A 10,657-nucleotide genomic window follows, 5' to 3' on the forward strand; every position below is an offset into this window, starting at 1 on the left:
ATCACAACAGCAGTCACTGTTGTCACAACCTCAAGTCACTTTGAATTTGCGGTCAAAATATTGAAAACTACACCGAACGTGTCTTGGTTGCTATGCACTTACAGGTTTGTATATCTGAAAGTATTGTGGCCCATCTGATCTGTGGATCATAAAAGTACAACTTCACACACAGACAGGAGTGACTCAGTCACTAAATTATTTAAACATTATTGAAGTCCTGTCATGCTTTCAAGATATTCCAATTCCCATATATTATTTCCACTTGGGTGTTTTATTGAAAATATGCTTTCGTTTAAATGTCATATGAATCTTCCCTTGCCTCCTGCAAAGAAGGAATGTGAAACTGACGCCCTTCAGCCACTTATTTGGCACACAGTGTTTTACACATTACTGACAGAGCTAGGTATATTATACCCAATATAACATGAGTATCTTCCTCTTTAACCCCCCTCCCCAAAGGAGTTGTTTTACGTCTTCACAAGCCACCCAGTGGCCTCATATAGGCATACGGATGAGTGATGAATGCTCTGAACTTATATTATAGATACCCGGGATGTACGAATTTAAAAATGGTGAGCTGAGAGACTTTAAAACTGATAAGTATTTGTTTTGTTTTGTTATATAATTATTATTATTATTAGTAGTAGTAGTATTATGGTTTATGCTATTTGTATATGCACAGCATATTGTGAACCCAGGTTTTATGTTGAAGTGCATTATGGTAAATGGCCTGTATTTGTATAGCGCTTTTACTAGCCACTAAGGACCCCAAAGCGCTTTATACAACCAGTCATCCAGTCATTCACACACACATTCACACACTGGTGATGGCAGCTACATTATAGCCACAGCCACCCTGGGGCGCACTGACATTATAAATAAAGGTGCTATGGTATTAATGAAGTTCCTTTTCCTTGTACAAAAGAGGGCTTATATAACGACACAAACAAAATTAATTAATTTTCAAATCATTAATGTAAATAATGATATTGGTCCAAAATTCTTCACACCCTTGTGCTTTTAGCTTAAATATTTGTAAACCCGATCCGTCCTACAGGGTGTCGTGGTCTTTTTTGGTTTATGTAAGTATTCGCCCCCAAAAAACCTAGTTAAACAGAATTAAAATTAAAACCAACTTAAAATTATCTACTTAGCCTTGTCAGAGCTGTTAAAAGAAGGCTATTACTTAAAGTCACATATTTCCATATCCTCCCAATGACAGGCTAATTTAATGTACTTTTCTCTTGCCATACTGACTCATGCTGACTCCCATACTTTGCTATTACAGTCTCTAAGTGACCCCTTATGGGGCAAGGAAGAATCACTTTTTTCTCTGTTGTATTGCACAGTGCATCTGGGACTGTGCAGTGACTTGTATGCTGCTCACGTATACACTGATTAGCCACATAACATTAAAACCACAGAATGGACAGCTACAGTGAAAGAAGACGCTGATCATATCATAACACTGCAATGTTCTGCTGAGAAATACTGAGACCTGCAATTCACATGGATGTTATTTTGGCTCCCCCTGCAGGCCTTAAAAACAGCCAACGTGGAAGAGCTAAAAAGTGCAGTTCCACTAATGCCCACTTGAAGCTGACTCAAACAAAAAGAAAAGCCTCATAGACTCCCAGAACCAGAGGATGATTTAACAGATTGTTGTAATGCATGTGCTGCCTTAAAATACAGTGATAGTTGACAAAGCTATAAAATTATTAGTCTGTCAGAGTAATTTATTAATCTGATAGTCCAGCAACACATGCAATAATTAAAATCAGTCAATCACCTTTTATGGTATCACATTTAATCAATATTAGAGACTCCTGGTGACCTTTTACTGCACTACAGTTGAGAGTGTGTTGACATATGTCATAACTGTGTGGTAGGCTGCCTATACAGTGGCTGACAAGAAAAGAGTGCAAAGGGTGCAGAAGCATCAAAAGCAGAGCAAATACCTCAGGAAACCACTTCTTTTCTTGGTTGGAAGGACATTAATGCAGGTTTCTAACACCGGCAATACTCAGTTTAATTGCCCAGTGCAATAACTTGATATATATGTGACTTTAGTATCTTGTCAATTTATTGCTGTTTATGGCCTCCCCATCTGAGCTGTTTTATTACGTTGTTGCTTCTATATTGTCTGTTTCATTGTGTTTTACATGTCTTAACATGTCTTCAGATGTAGCACTCTGAAATTTCGCCGTACAGTATCTGTGCTATGACAACAAAAATTAATCTTTTTAATTTTTCATAAAAAACAAAAACAAAACTAGTATACATGTCTTGCTTGTCCTGATGCATATTTTATGGTACGTGTGTTAGTGTATAGTAGCTACAACTGTAGGCACAGGGGTCAAAATGAATAAATAAAAATAGTAATACATATGCAAGACTCGAGAAGGCCGAGAAGTGTTGATGTTTCAACCAAGAGACAGACCGCGCTTGACAGTTTCCGGGTCTGAGCGCGAGGAAAGGATGGGCGAGTTGTCGGTGTTGTTGTTGTTTGTGTGTGCGAGGTCAGCTCATTTTAAACGCTCGTAACTTCTGTATTTCTTAAGAAGACCTCCCGAAACTATTTTATCAGAGTATCATGTACTCAGCAATTTAGTATTTGACTCTGTCGGCCGGGCTGTAATCTCGTTTTGCTAACTTATTAGCCAAGTCAAGCTAACTGACAAAACACACCAGTAATGTTCCCGGAAATAAGCGTCGTGACCTTCAATATAAAACGCACAGCGACACGACAGAAGTTAGATCGTTTATTTTGAAAATTCACAGAAAATTTGACTGAACGTTCTCATTTTTGTTGTGTCGTGCTTGACACTAGTGCAACTACTGTAGTTGCACGCGTTTAGCTACGTTGTCTATAACAGTCGTTATATTCTATAAGTAGCTTTGAGAAATCTGACTTCACCCGAAATTTGACGGGTTTTTTTTTCATTAGCCGACAGCTGTAGCATGTTAGACGCGTGTGCGGCTTTCTAGGAGTCTTCCAGAAAGAGTTGTCGTCGGGCCTGTTCAGGTTATTTCCATCACTGCCATTGGCTAACAAGTTTCTAAAGAGAAATGTCACTGGAGGGCTATGAGAGACATCTGGACTCGATAAGCTCGGATTTGAGCAGCGGGTCTGTGGTCAGTGAGCGATCAGCTTTAGCCCATTTTAATGGCGAAGAGGAGAAGTTGCATTACATTCCTATCCGGATCCTGGGGAGGGGGGCGTTTGGTGAAGCGACTCTGTACAGAAGGACAGAGGTAAGCAGGGTATCAGCATAGCCTGATTTTGTTCTCGTGATTTATTGGCATGGTTTTCTTCATACCTAATGCTATGTGAGGAAATGCCTTGCTAATATATTATGACCTGCAAGTGTCTTCTATTAAAATTGAATGCCTCACTGTTCTCCTCTGTGCACATCCTTGGTATTTCTCACTGTGGCTCTGAGAAATTCTTGGGTGAAAACAAGATGAATGACTCTCTCATGCATTGCCTGTTAGTCCCTTTGTAATATGTATCTGCAAGATTAGCTGCTATTCTAATAACATCTTGAGACCTCTCTAATTGAGGCTCTTATTTATTTGGTTTGTTTCCCTATAGGATAACTCTCTGGTGGTATGGAAGGAGGTCGACCTGAACTCACTTTCAGATAAGGAGCGCAGAGATGTCATGAATGAAATAAGCATCCTCTCCATCCTGGAGCACAAAAACATCATAGCCTACTTCAACCATTTCATGGATAAAAACACTCTGCTCATTGAGTTGGAGTATTGCAATGGTAAGCCAGTGCACTGCTAACCTCTGATGATCTGATTGAGGTTAGTTTGGGTGTTGCTCATCTGTGACCGGGTGATAAATTGTCCTGTCATTGCAGGCGGAAATCTGTATGATAAAATCGTCCAGCAAAAGGGGACACTGTTCAGCGAGAAGGTATGAATGGACTATGACAGGCTGTTTATTTTAAACAAAATTGTTATGTTCTTTGCTGTTCTATGTGAATCTTGAACATGTTTTCTTCAGGTGGTCATATGGTACCTGTACCAGATTACTTCAGCAGTGGCCCACATTCACAAGGCTGGGATCTTACACAGGTAGGATGTTCGTGCTCTGACTGAATGTATCCGGCAGATGATTTTCGCAGATGAAACAATTTTTTTTTCTCTCTTTTTGTAAATGGCAGAGATATCAAAACTCTCAACATTTTCCTGACAAAGACTGACCTTATTAAGCTGGGCGACTACGGCCTCGCAAAGAAGCTAGGCTCCGAATTTTCCATGGCGGAGAGTGTAAGTTGTGGCCCCCTCCCCGACATCTCTAAACTGGAGGCTACGATTAAGGAAATCTCAACAGTTGTTAATCATCCGTTCACTCTATTTACACTTGGTGTAGCGGGAGTGTGGTTCTTAGATTTGTGCCTGTTTTACATAGATTACTTAAACATAGATTCCAAAGATAAACTTGTTCTGTTGCTTTGTAGCTGAGGCATAGCTGAGTTTAGATTATCTTAGCAAAAATAGCACACATACTGTAAATGGAAGCGAGTAGGTGTATATGTTTAGCATTCATTAGCCACCTTGCTGCTGTTTACTAATGAGACTCTGCACTAAATGCAAGTGTTTACTGAGAGTTTGCTTTGCAGATACATGCCAGGGTGGTATAGTTTATGAATCAAGTTGAGATAACATGTTTCACTAATGATCTTAATGCACCATTTCCTTCCTTTGTATGTCCAGTGTGTGGGAACTCCATATTACATGTCACCTGAATTGTGCCAGGGAGCAAAGTACAACTTCAAATCCGACATTTGGGCCATGGGTTGTGTACTTTTTGAACTCCTGACACTTACAAGGACATTTGATGCTACGGTAGGTTTTCAGGCTTTCTGGTAGCGAGCGTAAATTCTGGATTTTTGACTCGAGAATGAGTTTATCATAATGTTTTTCTTTCTTTTCAGAACCCTCTGAATCTCTGTGTGAAAATTGTCCAGGGCAACTGGACTATGGAGTTGAACTCGGATATTTATTCATCTGCAATAGTGAAACTTGTGCATGAGTGTCTCGATCAAGTAAGTGAGAAGAACAATCAGAGTGTTGTTTCGAGTTTAAAAACAAACGTCTGACCCCAGGGATAACACTGTGGTTAAGTAAAGAGCTGATTGATATCACTAACCCTTGTGATCTTTCAGGATCCTGCAAAGAGGCCCACCGCTGAGCAGATTCTCGGCCAGCCATTAATTTCCTCCTGCCGACAGTAAGAACGCTTCGAATCCTCATATTGCCTCATTATAATAAAAATCTGCCACTCATTGACAGCTTCACTGTTTAACAGGGAGCTTGAAGAGCGAGTTTGCCTGCTAAATTCAGCCATGAAGAAACCAAAGTGAGTTCATGATTCCTCAGCTGTGTGTTCACCATCATAGAAGCAGGCTCGACATCTTTCCAACATGATTTAAATGATTTGTTGTGCTTGTGCAATAGGCTGAGCACAGTGAGCGAGAGTCCTGTCGCGGTGGTTACTCAACGCTCGAGGGATGTGTATTACTGGGGTGGAGGGAAGTTCACTCCTCAGAAACTAGACACGTTCAAAGCAGGCAGCAGTGCCCAGTATGTGTGTGCAGGAGAGAACCACTTTGCGGTTGTGTCAGTGGAAAAGGAGCTGTATACCTGGGCTGTAAGTATTAATCCATCGTTCTGTGGAAGACATATTTGATCTGGTTTTTGCTGCACTACAGGGAACTTTTTCCACCCTCAGAATGTACAAGGCGGGGCTAAGATGGTGGGCCAGCTAGGGCACGGAGACCAGGCCTCGTATCGGCAACCAAAGAAGGTGGAGAAGCTGATAGGGAAGGCTATCCGACAGGTGGCATGTGGGGCTGACTTCACTGCCTGTGTCACTGGTAAGTGAAGAGGATTCCTGCTAAGGCCTGATTTATAGTGCTGTGGTAAATGTTTGCAGTAGCTGTAGCATAGCCATATAACACTGCACCCTAACTGAAGCTGTATCCTGATATGCAGTTTACCAAAACTACATGTCACAGTGATGTAGGTACCTTAATGTCACTCACTGGTTTGTGAAGTCTGCAAACAAGCTGTCCTGCAGCTGGCAGTGTTGGGGTCATTACACAAGATAAATAATGTGTTACACGTTACTTGTTACTTTTATTTAAAAGTAATGCAGTACATTATTTAATTATGATTAATTTTGAGGACACAGAAACTCCTTCAGCATGCTGTCTGTGAAGATGCTTGCAAAGAGTCAAAGATGTTTCTGTCCTGCATGCAGTTTCCACTTTACCATCACACTCTTATCCCTTTGTGCAATAAAACGAAGAGTAATGTCCATATCTGGCTGTTTGAGAAACTGCACCTCCATGTTGGCCTGGTTTTTCAGCCTGCCACCCGGGTTGCCACTTGAGTAATGCAGACTGCAGTGTCTGTATATCAATTAGCACAAGGACAGTGCCTGGAGTATGTCGTGAAGTCTTTTGTTTTAATGCATTTCAGTAAAAGTTAGTGTTGTTAAACAGTTAAATGCAGACACATCAGCACATAGAGTATAAATGTAGCGTGTGGTGTTACCCACCACAATGTAGGCTCTGCAAAGGTTCAGCACAGCACTACAAATGAAGCTGAAAAAAGAAAACAGGGTCTGTAAAGCCATCGAAAATTCCTCTGCCTCTTTTGCAGATGAAGACCAGATGTACATGTTCGGGTCGGACTATTATGGCTGCATTGGAATCGAGGGCGAGCTGGGCGTGGAGATTCTGGAGCCAGTTCTTCTGGAGTTTTTTGAGGAGCGACCGGTGCGCCAGGTTTCCTGTGGAGACAACCACGTGGTGGTGCTGACTCAGAATGGCGACATCTACTCGTGGGGCGTAGGAGAGTATGGTACATAGAGTTGCTGTTTTTAGCTGATGTTTGTAAGCATCTACCAGATTTCCTTCTTTGACTTTCATAATTGTAGCCAGTAGGTGGAAAAAGTGTCACTTAAATGTACTGCATTTTAAGATTGCATCTCATCTTTAATCTCTTTTTATTTATTTTTTTCACATGGCAGGACGTCTTGGCCTGGAGTGTGAGGATGATTTTAATTCTCCTATGCAAGTAAGACTTACTTCAGTGTCTTGGCAGAGGCCTCTCAGGAGCTGGTTAAATACAAATGAATTTAATGTTACATCTGCTGTTTGTTTGTTTGTTTGTTTTCAGGTGGAGATTCCTAAAGGTGCAACTATCTCATCAGTGTCGTGTAGCAGTGATGGGACTTTCTTTTTGACCGAGATGGGCAAAGTCTTGGCATGTGGAAACAATGACTTCAACAAGCTGGGGCTGACTCAAGGATTCTCTGGAATCAAAAACCACCCCGGAGAGGTAGTTAGCTGTATTTAAAGTACTATAATAATAACAGTCTTGCGCACCGCTTTGTGCAGCTGTGCTTATAAATGCCTTTTTCTTTCTTTTTCTTTCTCTCATGTTTGGCAATCCAGAGTTACCAGGGGATCCCGTACATCACCACACTGACCTTGGTAAAGCAGCTGTCTCACTTCAAGATCCGGACCATAGCTCCAGGGAAGACACACACAGCTGCCATTGATGGTACAACAAAAAATAGTTATTATCATTTCTCTTCTAAAAAATAACTGTGTCAAAGAGGTTTCGTTCATATGATTTTTGTCTTTGCAGAACGTGGTCGTCTGATCACCTTTGGCTGCAACAAGTATGGGCAGTTAGGCGTGAAGGACTTTAAGAAACACCAATGTGTCCAGGTCCTTGTTGGCCCGTTTGGAGGGAAGATAGTGACCAAAGTGTCTTGTGGAGATGGATTCACCATTGCAGCCACAGAGGGTAAGAGCATGTGCACTACTGTGGTTCATGTATTGCTAACTATTATGATATTTATATCAAGTATTTGTTTGTTTGTTTTTTTTCCTCCTCAGAACAGTATGACATAATTTTTTTTCTTGCAGACAATCAGATCTTTGCCTGGGGAAACGCAGGAAATGGGAGACTCGGGATGCCTGCTGATAAAGGATTCGGCTCTGAGGTTTGCCCCGCCATGCCGAGGCCAATATTTGGTTCCCTCCACCACGTCCCAGACCTTTCTTGCCGTGGTTGGCACACCATCATCATAATGGGTCTGTCTAGAAAATCGCTGCACAGACACCAACAGAAGTTATTTCATAAAACAGCTAATTAATGCCCGTTTTTTCTAATTTGTAGAAAAAGTACTCAACTCAAAAACCATCCGCTCAAACAGCAGTGGACTGTCGACCGATAGGGGTAAATACATTTGTTGACATTTGTGTTCTGATTAATTTTGTTTTCTTGAAAGTTAATTCGTGTGTGTGTGTGTGTGCGTGTGTGTGTCAGGGCTGGCCCATGAGGAATCTCCATCCACGTCCATGGATCTGGACATCGAACTTGGTGCCGAGACGGAGTGTCGCGACAGGGGTCTTGGGGGTACAATGGAGGTTAATACAGAGGATTGCTTCCTGGAAACTCCAATGATGTTGATGGCGAATCAGACCGGGGACAGCTCCTGCCCTCTGTGGCTGAGAAAGGTTTGTTACTGTGGAAGCACAAATAAATAAGGAAATCTTGATTTTTATTTATTTATTTTTTTATCTTAATTTTGTGATGTTCTCTTCCAACAGGAGCTCGAAGATGCAGAGGTCATCCCGATACCAGACAACTCGGAGCCTCTCACTCCAGGCCAGCTCTCTTCCTTCTCTAAGAGTGTTACTTTACCGTATGAAGAACTGAAAGAGCTTAAAGCAGCTGCAGCAGCAGTCGGCAGCATGAAGGACCTACCGGTAAAGCAATCAGCTGCTGTTTATATACGATTTCCACTAAGCACTCTTAATAAAGTGGCTATATTCACTTTAAATTCTCTGTGTTGGCTTTACAGACAAAACGAATGAGCTGTGATAAGGTGAACGGACTGGAGGAGACTGATGGCTTGGCAAAAGGAGAGTCTTATGGGTGTTGCAATTCAAGTAGTGAGCTGACACAGGTAACATACTCAAGAATCCGAAGCGTGAGTAAATGCGGCATTCACCGCAGTGCTTCGATGACAGTAAACCCTTTTGTTGTGGTTTTTTGCAGCTGCGAGAGACAGTCGCCCGTCAAGAGATGAGAATCCAAATGCTTGAGAAACAGGTGATTGTTTTTGGTTTATGTTTCAAATCCAGTGACCTCTGAGCTCACTTTGATTGTTGTGTTTAAATAACACCAAGCACACATCTCTGCTGCCTGTAGATCAGTGAGCAGCGGCTGGAGAATGAGAGGCTCTGGGCGGCCATCAATCGTTCTGCGCTGCAGGGAGCAGTATGCGACAGTAATGGAAACCATCCCTCCGCTCGTACGCCCATGGATGGAGGAAGAAGAAGAGGCGGGCTCACAAATCACGGAGGCCGATCTGCTGGGGCCAGCGTGTGAGGCTTAACGCGCAGATGTCCTGGCCATGGGTGAAATGTCAAACCCTCCTAGCACATACTGAGTTGAGCAACGTGAGGTGGACGGGCAGCAGAGACGTCATCCTCATTTCCACTCAGAGGTTACATGACAGATGTTAGCACAGTGCTAAGTTTCACGATTACATTTTATTGCATAGGTGTAATAATGTAAAGATGCATCGCACACGCTCAGTGCAAGCCAGCCTGATCCTCCAGACAGGAAATGTTGGCTGGATTCAACAAGAAGCATCAGACCTTAACGCCTGGGAGAGACAATCTGGTCATAGTGTTACACTGCCACGTGCAGCAGACGGCAAGTCTGCACATTTGGTGGTGGTTTTGTTCCGTTTTGGTGACGCTTCAGTCCTTTAGTGCCTCAGAAGTTAGTATTTATCAAATACCAGGTAAGGCTAGCTTATGCAAATGTATCCAAAGTGTATGTATATGCAAAGGGTTGTCAGTCTGTATGCTGGCAGCTTCTTCCAAAGTAAAAACATAACATGTACATCATGTTTTGTTCCACTTTTTACATTTTCATTTCTTCTGATATTCCTAAAAGGTGAAAGCGCTAAACAGAACTCAGCCTCTAAACCTCTTTTGGTATTTATCGCACATTTTAGCGATTGCAAACTTATTCGAATTAATTCATGCAAACATATACATACAGCTTAAATTGCATGTTTTATTGTTGTATTAAGAGCACTTGTGTGAAGCAAAAAAACTACTGATTCTTTTTTTCTTTTTCTTTTTTTTAAATACGAGTTAGTTTTCCTGTTTTCTTTGTGACACTGAACACTTGAACAGTTTGCGTAAAAACAATTGTGGTCTTTCAAACATTTATTCTGTAGTTGAACATGAAGCTATAACATTTTTCTTTCTTTGTAACTGTTTTGTCTCTGATGCTTTTTGAAATTTCCTCATTTTTTGTTTGCAATTTTGTCATTTGTGAAAACAAAAAAGTTTATATTTCATTTTTCTTTTTTTGTAGCTCTGTTGAATCCATTTATTCTCATGTTATGAGCTGTGTGCGCGTGTGTGTGTGTGTGTGTGCGCTCACATGCTTCAAATATCAACTGTGTAACTCCAGAGTATTTTTTTTTAATGTTGGGGGAAAAACATCATACATTACAGAGTGCCTTAAGCTATTAAATCTTGAATTTGTGCATATATGACTGCTGTGCCTTAAATTGTTTTGTTTTTTGTTGTTGTTG

At 41.4% G+C, this 10,657-nt stretch overlaps 1 protein-coding gene across 1 annotated transcript; it reads left to right on the forward strand.

Annotated features, from left to right (window-relative positions):
* The first annotated feature begins 2,452 nt into the window (after positions 1–2,452).
* On the forward strand, positions 2,453–10,611 carry nek9 (NIMA related kinase 9). The gene is made up of 23 exons (XM_085258115.1): positions 2,453–3,255; positions 3,596–3,773; positions 3,870–3,925; positions 4,016–4,086; positions 4,176–4,281; positions 4,729–4,860; positions 4,950–5,060; positions 5,181–5,245; positions 5,324–5,374; positions 5,473–5,665; positions 5,747–5,891; positions 6,682–6,882; positions 7,052–7,098; positions 7,201–7,362; positions 7,479–7,587; positions 7,675–7,836; positions 7,959–8,126; positions 8,212–8,271; positions 8,362–8,552; positions 8,646–8,804; positions 8,900–9,004; positions 9,097–9,150; positions 9,250–10,611. Exons 1-23 carry the CDS (start codon positions 3,070–3,072, stop codon positions 9,427–9,429), a joined length of 2,892 nt encoding a protein of 963 aa, XP_085114241.1. The 5' UTR covers positions 2,453–3,069; the 3' UTR covers positions 9,430–10,611.
* The last annotated feature ends 46 nt before the right edge of the window (positions 10,612–10,657 follow it).

This window comes from Mchenga conophoros, linkage group LG19 (assembly GCF_057382185.1).
Source record: "Mchenga conophoros isolate Kocher_MC1m ecotype Shallow Benthic linkage group LG19, M_conophoros_male_GT1.1, whole genome shotgun sequence".
Classification (NCBI taxonomy): Eukaryota; Metazoa; Chordata; class Actinopteri; order Cichliformes; family Cichlidae; genus Mchenga; species Mchenga conophoros.